Source organism: Bubalus bubalis, chromosome 5, assembly GCF_019923935.1.
Source record: "Bubalus bubalis isolate 160015118507 breed Murrah chromosome 5, NDDB_SH_1, whole genome shotgun sequence".
In the NCBI taxonomy this organism is placed as follows: domain Eukaryota; kingdom Metazoa; phylum Chordata; class Mammalia; order Artiodactyla; family Bovidae; genus Bubalus; species Bubalus bubalis.
The window spans coordinates 61,706,812-61,722,255 of record NC_059161.1 but is presented as its reverse complement, the minus strand read 5'-3'; the positions used below and the strand labels follow the sequence as shown (position 1 = coordinate 61,722,255).

At 36.1% G+C, this 15,444-nt stretch overlaps 1 protein-coding gene across 1 annotated transcript in view; it reads right to left on the bottom strand.

The window, feature by feature from the left end:
* USH2A (usherin) overlaps positions 1-15,444 on the bottom strand; it is a 940,802-nt gene that overhangs the window by 647,402 nt on the left and 277,956 nt on the right. The window contains exons 21-22 of the mRNA XM_044943197.2: positions 14,100-14,269; positions 8,984-9,128 (exon numbers count right to left, since the gene is read on the bottom strand). Coding sequence (XP_044799132.2) covers positions 8,984-9,128; positions 14,100-14,269 — 315 coding nt within the window. The remainder of the gene's footprint in view (positions 1-8,983; positions 9,129-14,099; positions 14,270-15,444) is intronic.

Here is a 15,444-nt window from a genome sequence, read left to right as displayed (position 1 = left end):
TGGTGAATATACACTACCTTAGCCAGCTGTCATACTGGTGATTCTCCATAATTTGCACACAACTTGCATCCTACACGTAAAGAGAGTGAGCCATGATTTCTGAACTTCACAGAGCAGCAGCGATGACAACAAGCATTGTTCCCTAAAGTCCCCCATTAATAAAAGGTAGTTGCTTGGACTGTAATTATGGCATCCTTCCTACCCAAACTTGAAGCTTTTATGGGGCTTATGCAATTAACTACTTAAATGCATCGTAACACTTGCTTCTCTGACAGCAAAGTATTGATTTTTTAATCATTTTCAAGTCTCCTCTAGAACAAATAAATGTACTACAGTTACAGTTAATGCACTGTGTACATGCATTAAATGTTAGTGTGACAGAATTTATTATTTTGTGATATATAGAACTGAAGTCAGGCTTCTCAGAAAGTAGCATCATGGATCCAACATCAGTATAGAAACTACCATTGTCCTTGATACTCCAAATTCTCTAACTTCGAAAAGCTAGAGATCTCTTACTTAGGCTTAAAATAAAGGAGGGAGTACTGAGTATAAATCTTTCCTAGGTGTCAGTGTAGGAGAAGATTAAAAGTAGTCCAGCAGAGAAGATAACAGTTTATTTTTCCCTAAAGGTGTCACTGTGGGTGTATGGCAACTTTGTTCACATGAATTTCAATGTAGCTTTTCCCTTGCGTTTATTTAGGACATATCAAAATATTTTGCATACAATAGTCTATTTCAATTCTTACACATTTTAATTGTACTGTTTTAATGCCTCACTATGGTTAATACCTCAGAAAACTGAAACAGTGTTTCACAAAGTGTGATTTCTACATTCCATTTCTGCTATGCCAAAAAGGTCAACAGAGGTCTCATGAAAGTCACTTATCTAAATACAGACCTGGCAACAGAGGCCATTACACAGTGTATCAACAAGCCTTTTCCTTGGGCACAGCACACATTCAACATTAAAGTTGGTGAGTAAAAAGCAGTTAATTTTGTTTTGTTAGAAATAATATCATTTTAGTTTTAGCGTCTAAGACAGATGCCAGCATTTCACTCTGAACAGATGGTAATTCCATCTAATAGTGCATGTCTGTATTAGTAAGGTCTGTTGTGTATACAAACAGTAATAAACAGTAGGTAAGGATCAAAATAAATTTTAATTGTTGACATTAAATTCTGGCAGCCACAGTTCTAAGGCTGCAATATTCCTTTTTCAAGTCTGTCAGATTTACTAATGCTACGCAAGCTTTGTCCAAAGCTGCCAGATTCTAGTTTCCATAGAAAGATATTGCATCTTCCCAGCTCCTGGTCTGCACCAGGGTTGCCTGTTTTCCTACACTGAAATAATCATTCAGGAATAACATGAGATTGGTGCTACCACTGATGGATGCTCTTCCAGGATTTTTTTAGAATGCTCCCAGAGGGCTGAACCTTTAATTAAGAGGCTGATTTTGAAAATGTTGTATCCAATTGTTACACTATGGGTTCCAGTGTTATCACAGACACTTTCCTACTCTGCTAAGTAAAGGTCTCTCATTCAATTCCATCTATTCTCACTGCAAATCCGGGCATTCCTGAACTTCTCTGAGACTGACATCATCCCTTTCATTTGGTTTGCTTTGCCAGAATCTGAAGGATTTCCCAAACAATCGCAGCTCTCATCGGCTGAACTCTTCTGTAGGTTTTACTGTGGATCAAGCCTGCCAACAAGCACCAATTTGGTTCTCATAATGTCTCCAACGATCTGGTATTACAAGTAGTAGCTGCTATTTATTTTGGGAAGCTGCCATGTCAAAAAAAAAATCTTTATAAAAAAAAACCCAGTTTGGCATTCAAGTGACTGTTCAATAACAAACATGCTTTGCAATCAAATTTCTTTTAAAAAAATGGATGTATTTTTTGAATCATGAAAAATATATTGCTTCCACCATATGGGACAACCAACGACTCACCAACCGATTTCAGATGCAGCATATTGAGCTGACCATATGTTACAGTGCTGTTGAATGGCTGAGTGATTCATGCCCGTCACATTCTAGTATATCAATTAAAGCTCCTTGAAGTCTGCATGATTTGTGTCTCTGTTATTAAACCCTGCTAATTCATCCCACTTACACATCTGTTATAAATCTCTAGGAGTGCTGCATGATTCATGGCAATCTGTGAGCATGCTACAGCAAATTCTTCTCCTTGTAATTAACAGTAAATTGTTTTACTGCCATGCAATGAATTTTTCAGTTATATTGCAAATGAACTCCTAAATGTGCGGTTCTTTCCTAAGAACTGACTTATATCATTAGGCAATTAAAAAGTATTGCTTTGAACCAAAAGCTTTTAATCAAGAGAAATACAACTTTAACATTGCTTGAGAGCCATGGAAATTTGACATGGTGGTTAGAAGTGCAAAATAATTTCTGTTGTTGAAAGAGAAAAACAAACAAACAAAACCAGCCCTTCCTCCTACTCTCAGGATTTCCCTGATGCTAAGACGTGAGAACGGCTGCCTAAAAAGACTGGGTGAGACAAGTTTGCACAGATACTGTTTATCTTAGAAGTGACTTAAGTCAGCTGTCATTACCAAATTTCTCAGATTGCCTTACACTTCTCTAATTGTAAAACAGAGCCTTTATTCTTGAAATAAATAATTGGATAATTAGCCAAGTTGAATCAGCAGAGGATTTCACTGCTGTTCAAGTGTTCTTGTCAAAGGTGAAGCAAATTCATTTCAGCTTGCCTCTGCAGCTCTTCGAAGAGGCTTTGATTTTTTTCCCCCCACTTTCTTGGCAGCAGCCTGAGATTCATGAGTCCATACATCAAGTTGGTAGTTTAACAACAAATGGAATTAAATTCAAAGAAGGGAAACTAATTGAAGGACAGCAACAAAAGTGTTGGGTAATGTGCTTTTTAATATGGCGTGCCACATTTGCATGATAATTTTTCCTTTTTAGCATGGAGCAGAAAGTGACTGGCTTAATGAGGGATTATTCAAGACAGGAACGAACAAAATGCATTCATAACTAAGAACAAAGATTGTATTATGAAACAAAAACAGGCAACCTCAGAGAAGTAACTGGATGATTGGTTTATGCATTATGAATAAAAAGATAGAAAAATATTTATATTAGTATTCACTAATGACTATATATACAAGATTGTTGTAATTAAAATTATAAATTAACATATTAAAAGTGCTTGTTTAATCACTCTGGGTCCTATTCACAATGAAAAGACTTATGTACCTGCATACAAAACAATGTGTGTTTTCAACCCAGCAGCAAACAACCCATACATTCTACTTTGGATGGATTCAGACAGGAAACTTAATGCACCACTAATTACTTGCTTAATGGGAAATGGGCACTTCTAAGCTTGTAGTGTAGAGGTCAATTTATGATGGGTAAAGGAAATAGGACATTGTTCTTCCAGGAATGGATCTCCAAAAGGAATTTCTCTGAAGGAAGGTTTAATTTGTACTTAATTCACAAAGGATGGAAATGTACAAAGTTATTAGATTAAAAGGGTAATCTTAAAGAAAAGGATTAGAAGCTTCTAAGGGCCCAGTCTGTCAGATCATGACCCATATAAACCCAGAAGCAACTCCAAAGCCACCCATCACACTTTCTTGAAGATTTTGCAATAGAGTTGCAGCTGCTCCTGGAAGAGTACCTTTCTCAAATCAGTTCTGGAACTGTTCATGGGCACCAAAACTAAAGGAGTAGTGATAAACATTCTGGATGAAATGTGCCAATTCTAATGATACATCTAATCAAAAAAATACTTGAAGGAGAGCAAATCACAATTCTCCAGCTTTTTAATGAAACAGACATATCTAACAAGTATCTTTTTGATTTCTGTGACTGAGGTGTAAGGAAAAAAACATATTTTCGTGATTCAGCACTTCAGAAAAGCTGAATACTACTTCTAATTTATGGTGCTCTTTTTCAAAGTTTTTAAATGGTTGTTCTGATCCTTGGCAATTCACTCACATGAACTACATTTAGACTTAAGAGTTAAATTTCCCACAAATCTATTGGAATTCTGTATCCTCCAAACCATAATTTTATTACTAGAAGAGACAGAGCAAGAAAAGTCATAGTGCTGCAAGTCAACTTTTATTCCTTTCCTACAACAAACTGTTGACCATTCAAAAGCACTGACCTTCTCATTGTTTATTTCTATGACTTAAAATCTATCAGTTACCCAGACATTTAATCCTAGGAAAATTAAAAAAAAAAAAAAAAGAAAGAAATACCCTATTTATCTACTGAAAACAGAGGCAAGAAGGATATTGGATCTGTAATTTCCGGGGTTTTCCTTATATTCTCATAAAAACAAGTCCATTTTCCCTGGCCTGAACACCCCTGAAAACAATGCATTTTACCATAAATCAAGTGGCAAGCAAGAATTATTTTCCATATTTTTGTCATGTAATTGACTTCATTCCCCATCTGGCAGATGAAAAGTCATAGAGTGCTGACAAGATAAATTAAGACACTAGGAAACAAAAATTTTTCCAGGAAAACACTAATTTTTCTCTCAGAAAAGAAAGGATCTCACATGTGAACAAAATTAATGCATATTTTTATGGAAATTGAGTAGAAGGAACATTTTGGCAAAGAACAAAAAACTACACATTTAAAACTTACCATCTTCTGCAACTATTTACTTTTTTTACCTCCCAGCTTTTGCTCTGACTATGCTAATCAGAGTGCTGCCCAGGGGATCATCAATGACCCCACATTCCTTGTATCTTACATTTCTTTCCCTTTCCCTACTGTCTGTGACTCACTCTACTGACATTCTCCTTCTAGAATTCTCTCTGCCCTTGACTTTTTGAATAGTGCTCTTTCTAGATTCTATACCTAACTCTGATCATGTCTCTGTTCCTTTAATTTTTCCTTTTCTCTTTCTCCCAGAATGTGAGCATTCACTGAGGTGTAAACTTTTCTTTTGTATTTTCTCTGCCTTCACTAATATATCACCATCCATAGTTTTACCTCCTTTTATATGCAGACAATTATAAAACTTACATCCTTCTTGAGCTCCAGATTTGCATTTTCTGCTGTTGGCTGGTTATAATTGTCATGGATATGTTTTGTTCAAATAATTGAACTGAAACTCATGGCTTTATTTCTCCCATCTGGTCTTTCTTCGTTTTTTGCATTACATTTAGTGGCATCACCATGGTCTAGGATATTTACTGTCATCTTCAGTTCCTCCCTCTTCTTAACCTGTGGATTTCTTTTCCTTGAAGCATTCCATTTCATGCTTCTAATATTTCTATTTATCTAATTTACTTTCTCATGACTTTTTTGGAATGTCCTGTTGTTTTAGTCACTAAGTCGTATCTGAATCTTTGACCCCATGGACTGTAGCCCGCCAGGATCCTCTATCCATGGCATTTCCCAGGCAAGACTATTGGAGTGGGCTGCCATTTCCTTCTCCAGTGGATTTTCCCAGACCAGGGATTGAACACAAATCTCCTGCACGGGCAGGCAGATTCTTTACTGCTGAGCCACCAGGGGATCCCCCTTGGAATGCCTACCAGACTCTATTTCCACATTCTCTTCTAATCTCTACTATACTCTACTGACAGAGAAATCACAATCCCCAGCTTTCCTCATGTCAGTATGGAACAGCACCTGAAACAGCAACAAGCACATGATATAAACTCAAAAAATATCTACAAACATCTTTACCAATTATTTATAGTCCACCTCAAATGCCATTTAACCTGACATAATTTCCCAATCTGCTAAATCAGTCACCTATCTCATATTCTCTGTTCCAAGAGTTTTCTTTTATCCTTTCCCCCAAGGTGTTAATCCTACCTGTTATATGTCAACATCTTAATACAGACATCATTAAAGCATGAATGGTTTCTATTAGAGCTCACCCCACTTCCTAATGCCTGAAATTAGAAATTAGAACCTTCATAGAAACTTACTGAATCGAGCATTCACAACAAAACATAGCAATGGTATGTTATGGCACATTATTAATTTTATACTGTAAACAACGAATTTGAAATGTGCAGTTTTTGATCAAAATCTTGAAATATATGTCATAATTCAGGACAACATGCTCCTCACAGAACTGAAAAATGATGCTTTTCAATGTTAGTCCCCTACAGCTTACTTTTGTCATTCAATCCTTAGTTTTAGGACTCTCCATTGTTACATTTATGTTAAAATAATGTTATGGAAACAAAGTTGCAAAGTAAAATTTCATGACTTTGATAACAGAAATTCTATAACACACTGTGACTAACAAAAAGATTATGTAATAGTTATGACAAAAATCTTGATAGAAATAATTTGTTTTGAGATTTGACTTTGTGCTAGACACTGCCTTAAATATTTAACATGTATTCACTCTTTTCATTCCTCAGGAGAACACTAAAATATAGGGTATCCTTATTTGTAATTTGGAAGACAAAGGCACAGAGATTATGCAATTTACTCAAGGTCATAAAGCTATAGTCATAAAGCTAGCTGCTGCTGCTGCTAAGTCACCTCAGTCATGTCCGACTCTGTGCGACCCCTTAGACGGCAGCCCACCAGGCTCCCCCATCCCTGAGATTCTCCAGGCAAGAACACTGGAGTGGGTTGCCATTTCCTTCTCCAATGCATGAAAGGGAAAAGCGAAAGTGAAGTCGCTCAGTCATGTCCAACTCTTAGCGACCCCATGGACTGCAGCCCACCAGGCTCCTCCATCCATGGGATTTTCCAGGCAAGAGTACTGGAGTGGGGTGCCATTGCCTTCTCCATAAAGCTAGCTAGTAGAGCCCAAATTCAAGTCATGGCATTCTGGCTTATCATTTTTCCCTTAGATGTGTAAGTAAATTCTTATTTGAAAAAGTCAATAAACTTGCCCATCTCATGGGTTTCAGAGAATATGAGAAGTTTCCAAATTCTGTTCTCATGGATAAAGAGGCAGAGAGAGAACACTGAAAGGGCTTAGATGAGTTCTACTCCACTCACCTTCCAGTAGATAGAGTGGCCTTAAGCATCCTCACCAGAGACTAAAAAGCATAGAGCACTGGGAGGGGGCGAGTTCCACGCCACAGGAACTCTTGCTGAAACCACTGAGGACAATATTCACACAGATGGAATCACTGGTGCTTTAAGCAGGAAGGATGCCATTCCTCAGACATCTTCCCTGCTTTTCGCTTTCTAGCTCCAGGATCTGTCTAGTCTCTAGGGACCAGCATGCCCCCATTCAGTTCTTTCAGGTTGTGTCTACGAAAAGACGAGAGTAGATCTCATCTAGAGGAAAGAGCCTGCCCTAACAGTGTCACAAACTGGAGCATGCAGAGTGCAGATGGGAGCTAGTATGGTACACAGCCTTAAGGAAAGAAGACTTGGGTGGAGATATTATTATTGAAGATGTTATTGGACGTGATGTCACGAGGAATATGAATTAAAATGAGAACAGCCCCCAAGGGATTGGAAGGAGAATGTTCAATAGAAGCCAGAAGGAAATATTTTGGATCATTATCAGTCTGAAAATTGCCTTTTCAAAGAGGTCACTACACATGGTCTGATTTGCTGGAGAAGGAGCAATTTCTCTAGCACTAAAGGATCAAACACTTGGAAGGAATGTTGCCAGCGATGTATTAATATTGGCAAGATGGTCACCCTAGATGACTTTTAAATGTTCTAAAGCCCTGAAAAGCTGTGATTTCAGTTCTGCTTAAGCACCTAGTCGGGGTCCCTTTAGGCTTCTGTCCAATCTTCAGCTCATGTGGCTTCTGTTTTCACTTTCTCTGGCCCCCAGGACAGATTACTCTTAATTTTTGTTCTCATCACCCAGTTACATCATTTTTCCTAAAGGAGACAGATACTATTATCCACACTCTGTAGCTCTCTAATAACATAATATATAAAAATAAATAAATGTACAGTCTTACAGGAAAATGGTGTTTTGTTCAAGCTACGTACTCCATAAATATTTGTAAATATAGGTTAAATATGTGAAAAACACAGAGTTCACTCATGCAGATAATAAAACATAATTTCTTGAAACTTTGGAGTCTTCCTTGCTGACAGAAAATTTGAAGAAAAATTACTTGCTATATTTGATATTTGTTGTATATTAATATAATTTGGGCCAAACAAGTTTTCCAGAACTAAAACAAAATATAACAAAAACTATGGAACTTTATATGGAAACAGTAAGGAAGAAGGTCTGAGGAATATTTTCATAGCTAAATATGTTTGCTAGAAATTTCATAACCTCTTCACATCTGGATATTTCCTTAAAGAGCACCAGGAAACTAAGCCTTGTTGGATGCTGACAGAAAAACTGATTTGAAAAAAATCTTAACTTGTAAGTAATTGGGTTATATAGGTGTTAATAATACATGTAATCAAGTTTGTATGAACTTAATTTGTTCTAAGTGAAGCAAACAAAAAATTATACAAGCCATCTCCTACTAAGATTATACTTGATAATAAGTTTTTTATTTCAATGTTATGCACCTAGCAATTTTATATTTATAATAAACAGATAATAACACTATTGCCTATCCAATAAAGGCAAAATATCACACCAGTGCAGCCTACTAATTTCTGGATGTCTGCTGTTAGCTCCATGCGGCAGGAGTAGGTAAATCCAATCCCACACGAAAGGTTAAGGCTGAAGGGAGAAGTATTCCGAATCCTCACAAGAAGCCTCCTAAATACTTCTAACAATTGTTGGGACACCTTTAGGACTTAGGGTGGTGGCTGAGTCCTAGAGTCACTCTGCACCTCATTATATTTATTATTGCACTGCAACTCAGGAATCCTCCAGGCTCTTAAATTTATTTTTCTGTTCAACTATGTCAAGGTCAGTAGCAATCCAAGTTTGTGAGGGAGTAAGAGAAAGCTGAAAAGACAAATATTAAGCCCAAACTAGAGACGCTATTGAGCTTTGTAGGTGTTTTCTTTATAAACATACAATATATTTTTCACATCTGCTGAAACTTGCTTACCTGATGCTAAAGTCTGTCCTGCTTCTGAAGCACTGGTTACACAGCCAACTGAATTGCAGAGAGAAATAGTAAAGTTGTATATCCTATAAGGTTTTAGTCCTTTTACAATATAAGATAGTTCTTGGGATTTAGCAGTATACAATACCTGCAAGGTAAGAAAAAAAAAAACAAACAAAAGTCAGATATTAGATATCTATTGTGAAAAATATAAGCTTGACAAGCAAATTTCCAGAAATTTCAACAGAGGGAATTACTGCCAACCACAATTAGGAAAAGGAATTTCTTTTTGAAGGGACTCAACAAGCTAGGGTTTAATTGATAATTGTACAATCACACTGTTTTATGAGGTAATAATCCAGTTCCTGAGTGGATAAATGAGGAAACCGAGTTATTGCCTCATAAAGCAGCATGGTGGTGTGGCTCTTGTCACTGACAGTAGAGATAAAGAATGGTGACACGCTCATTGTTATTGTGAAAAAAGTCCAAATAAAACCACAGGGCTTGGCCAAGATGAACCCAGTGCAGTAATGTCCACATGCTAGCTGATGGAGCTGGTACAGAAAAATGTCATCACTTCATTAAATCAATCCCATCATTTGCTCTTAAAAAAAAAAGGAAGAAAGAAAGAAAGCTGCAGGAAGGAAAAGGAGAAAAAAGGAAAGATTACTGAGCATCTACATGAAGTCAATTCTCAATTGCCTTTCTTGTACAACTAAGTGTAAGCATATTGATCAAACGGTTACTTTTTTTTTTTTTTGAAACATTGTCTTTATCACACAATTTTGAATGAAAATAGCAGATGAGAGCAAAGGAGACTCTATGGTCCATAAACAAATAATTAAACAATCAACACCAAGAGCTAGTCTGTCAATATAACTAGAACTGATCAAAAGCAACCATGTAAATTTGCTTAGTCTATAGATACAAAGGCCCCTGGTGATTATATTCAGAAAAAAGTCATTAACCAACAGTCTGACAGCATGCATGAGCACAAACTATTTTTCTAAGAGATACTGATAACAGGATATCAAATAATCTTCCATACATATAAATACTATATATAACTAAATATTAGTTACATATGAAGTCAATTTCCAGATTTTGTTTTTCCTTTAGGAGTAAAATAAAACTCATTTGGATTATATGCCTGAGTATTGACTTTAAATTTTCATAAGCTGAGTAGTTCTTGAAAGCAGTGTGATTAGAATATAAATTACATTGTTAACATAACATTTTTCAGAAATAAAGGTGATTTAAAGATTCTAAAAATGTAGAAAATGTAAAAACATTAATACCACGTCCTTCAATTACATTTAGAAATCAGAAAAGCATCAAACACTGATTTACTAATCCTTTTTCCAGTTTCAAAATGGCTACTTAGATTTTGAGGATATAATTTTTTTTCTTTTGTGCAATGTGATTTAAAGCTTCCCCCCCCCCACCCCCACAAAAAAAAAAAAACTTGGAAATGAGTAAAACTTACTTAATATTGCTATAAAATTTATCCTATTTAGAACAATTCTGATGAAATTTAATGTAGATTTTCTGCAATTGTTAAGATAAAATACATTAAAGTATTTAATTTTAAAAGTTTTATCTTTTTAAACAAAGTATTCTCTGTCTCAAGAACACATAATGAAATGCAGTAAAGAGAAAATGTGGATTAATATTAATTTTGATTAAATTTTACTCCTCTACATATAGTTAATAGAAATTATGTGATTTTTAACAGACATTTATCCTAGAGTTTGGGGCATGTAAAATTATCACTCAGATAAACTGTGTCTTTATCATGTATACAGAATCATCTTAACAAGTTTTAAAGGATATATTTAATTGAAAACTTTTTTGGGGGATTAATCTTTAAGGAGCATGAAGAACTTTGTCGAAGCTTAAAATCCTACAATGATAACATCACCACTTCTATAAATGTCTTCTGCCACATTCTTAGGGAAAGATCCTTTAACCATTATTTTTTACAGTAGGCTTTCCCCAGAAATTTTGGCTATTTATTTATCAAGATTATAATGACACACATTCGGGTCAGTGTGGATATAAATTTAATTGTTGAGAATGTAAAAAAAAAAAAAAAAATTCGACTTTGCCACTTGTGATTTAATTTTCTTGAATATATGATGGAATACTTGCAGGAGAGGGTGCAAGAAAGAAAATAAAGTGACATATCTATACCCTTATTTTAATTCTGCCACACACACAAAAAAAGACTTTTAAACAAATAAAGGAGACATCCTTGGTTGCTCAGTGGTTAGAATCCATCTACCAATGCAAAAGATATGGGTTCAGTCCCTGGTCCCAGAGGATCCCACATGCTGCGGAGCAGCTAAGCCCATGTACCACAACTGCTAAGCTTGTGCTCCAGAGCCCAGGAACTGCAGCTGCTGAGCCCATGTTCTGCAATGAGAAAAGCCACTGCAATGAGAAGCCCAAGCACCACAGCTAGATAAAAGCCCCTGATTGCCACAGCTAGAGAAAACCCTACACGGCCACAAAGACCCAGCACTGTCAAAACAAATAAATAAAGTTATTTTAAAATGATCAAAGATTTTTATATACCTGTTTTCTCAATATAAAAATATTTTCCTGCCCTACTGAATATTTTATAAATGTATGTAGTCCTATCCCATTAATAACAATCACTAAAAATAATATCTGTTGAGCTTTTTAAGCTCCATATTAACTCTAGATAAGCAGAAATTGTTTTTGCATTTAACAAATCAGTGAAATCTCAAGCACAGAGATGTGAGATATGCCTGGTAACTGGTAAAAATGGGATCAAAACAGGTTGATTTCTGGGACATGTTTTATAAACTATGTTTTTTTTTTTAATTTTACTTTCTTGGAATAGAATATTATAATACAAGTAATAGCCAGAAGGCATAATATGCTGTGTCCAGACTCCATATCCACAATTCTGATGAGCCAACATCCTGGAATGCGAAGTCAAGTGCACCTTAGGAAGCATCACTACAAAGCTAGTGGAGGTGACGGAATTCCAGTTGAGCTATTTCAAATCCTAAAAGATGATGCTGTGCAAGTGCTGTACTCCATATGCCAGCAAATTTGGAAAAACTCAACAATGGCCACAGGACTGGAAAAGGTCAGTTTTCATTCCAATCCCAAAGAAAGGCAATGCCAAAGAATGCTCAAAATTCTACAAGTCAGGCTTCACAGTACATGAACCATGAACTTCCAGATGTTCAAGCGGGATTTAGAAAAGGCAGAAGAACCAGAGATGAAATTGCCAACATCTGTTGGATCATTGAAAAAGCAAGAGGGTTCCAGAAAAACATCTATTTCTGCTTTATTGACTATGCCAAAGCCTTTGCGCAGATAACAACACACTGTGGAAAATTCTTCAAGAGATGGGAATACCAGACCACCTGACCTGCCTCCTGAGAAATATGGATACAGGTCAAGGAGTAACAGTTAGAACTGGACATGGAACAACAGACTGGTTCCAAATTGGGAAAAGAGTACATCAAGGCTGTATATTGTCACCCTGCTCATTTAACTTATATGCAGAGTACATCCTGAGAAATGCTGGACTGGATGAAGCACAAGCTGGATCAAGAATGGTGGTGGGAAACATCAATAACTCAGATATGCAGATGATACCACACTTATGGCAGAAAGTGAAGAAGAACTAAAGAGCTTCTTGATGAAAGTGAAACAGGAGAGTGAAAGAGTTGGCTTACAGCTCAAGATTCAGAAAACTAAGATCATGGCATCTAGTCCCATCACTTCATGGCAAATAGATTGGGAAACAGTGACGGACTATTTTTTTGGGCTCCAAAATCACTCAGATGGTGGTTGCAGCCATGAAATTAAAAGATGCTTGCTCCTTGGAAGAAAGTTATGACCAACCTAGACAAGCATATTAAAAGAAAAGACATTACTTTGCCAACAAAGGTCCATCTAGTCAAAGCTATGGTTTTTCCAGTAGTCATGTATGGATGCGAGAGTTGAACTATAAAGAAAGCTGAGTGCTGAAGAATTGATGCTTTTGAACTGTGGTGTTGGAGAAGATTCTTAAAAGTCCCTTGGATTGCAATGAGATCCAACCAGTCCATCCTAAAGGAGATCAGTCCTGGGTGTTCATTGGAAGGTCGGATGCTGAAGCTGAAACTCCAATACTTTGGCCCACCTGATGCGAAGAACTGACTGATTTGAAAAGACCCTGATGCTGGGAAAGATTGAAGGCAGGAGGAGAAGGGGACAACAGAGGACAAGATGGTTGGATGGTATCACTGACTCAATGGACATGAGTTTGAGTAAACTCTGGGAACTGGTGAATGGACAGGGAGGCTTGGCGTGCTGCAGTCCATGGGGTCGCAAAGAGTCGCATATGACTGAGAGACTGAACTGACCCTTGTGCTGATAGAAAGAACACTGGCCATACCATATCATGGAGAGTAACAAGAGCTTCTCATCTTCCAAAAATGTTATACATATCATGATTTAGTATGTGTACAAAGTAAAGCCTCAGTAACTGTTACCTATGATCATTAGTCTCATTGCTGCTGACTGGAGATGACCCACTAGTAAGCAATATATCACTGCTGCTGCTGCTGCTAAGTCGCTTCAGTCGTGTCCTACATATCCTAAACCTTGAAATGTTCATAACCTTTGCTATAAGCTGTAAAATAAACTGCATCCCTCAGAAATTTTTCTTAGGAACTTGAAATATACAAATGTATATATAAAATGTTCTTATTGATGTTATTTACATTTCCAAAAGAATTCATACAATATACATACCAATTGATTGTGCATTGGTTGAATCATTATTGTGTACCTAACCAATACAATAGTACACAGCTACTGAATATCAACCTCTTGAAAGATACTTGAGGATATATATTAAGTAGGAAAAGCAGATTTCATGAAACAAAATTACAGCCATACTATTTACATTTGTACTAGAAAAAAATAAGTGATATATTTAGACCCTTGTATATATAATATTATATAAGAAAAAATTCCCCATTTAAGGATTGTATAGATAAAAATTCTGCCAGAATTCTGCAAGTGCAGAAACTATAAAAACAAAGATATAATTCCATTCTAGAAGGACATGAATTGGAAATAACGATACCTGTGGAACCACCACTGGATAAGACCATTGAGGTGATTGTTCAGAAATCATACTGATGTTATACCCCACAACTTTTCCTCTTGTAACACTGTCCGGTGGCAGCTCCCAGGACACATTGAGCGAGTGAGGAGACAGTGGGGAGACTGAAGGGGGCATCACAAATACAGGCGCTGTTAATGACAATAACAGCCGAAACAATGAATGTCACATTAACAGGTTTTCAAGCTGAAATCACAAGTTTATCCTATTAATAATTTCAAAAACATCACATTCCTTACATAATACTCTTATTTTAAAAATCAAAGAATATGCTGGTATATATATAAAAATACTCACTTAAAAATATATCTTCAAGCATGTTCTCTACCTCACATTACTAACAAAGATGTTTTCCATTTACAAAATAAAATAGGAATTGACCTGTGTTTATAAAGAAAACTAGTAGGTAATAGGGGAGGAAATCATAAGTTGTATGAAGTCTTTAAAGGGAAAAACCACAAAACAGAATACGTCTCAGTCCACAGTTTAGAACAATGCATAGTGACATATTGGATTTCTTATATATACAAGTATTTCACTGTACTTCTTGGAGAATATTATGCTTTAGAAAGAGGAACATTGAGAGTGTTCTAAATAACCCTGAAGACATTTGAAAAGTTTTCAGTAAATCTTGATAGAAATGTTCAGGGATGTACATACATACATTCTCTACCTACCATCCTTGAGATCTTAATATGGATTTTAAATGTGCTAACCAAAGGTGTATTATCAAAGGACCTCATTGCACTTTCATTAGCCAGTGACCCATACGATTATGAGGGTCCAGTATTGCTATTTCATCCATTACTTTTCATTTCTGACCTTGATTTTCCCCTTCCAGAATGCCATGGCTCATCACTTGTGCTATCATGGCACTATTATTTGGCCAAGATGGCTGGAAGTCACTTAAGAGATGCTCAAGCACAATGCACATTTTATTTATGAAATGATTCCCTTGGACATCAAACCTGAAATTCCCCTTACCCTTCACAATCCTAACATATCCCATTTAAATCAGCACTTGGGTCTCTTTGGATATCTATAGCTTCAAAGCATAGCAAAAGTGTATTTTTATTTTTTTTGTTAAGGGTTCATGAAATTTGAAATGTTTATAATATAAAGAATGAGGTGGAGGGTTAAAAATATCTCACTTGCTTTAGTAATGATAGCTTAGAAAAATTAAAATTTTTCACCATCCTTCCTTACCATACTAATTATAAACACACTTGTGAATTACAAATTTTGATGTCTCAGATTATATTTTCAGGTCCAATTTAGTACCTAAACTATTTGTTTAAGAAAAATA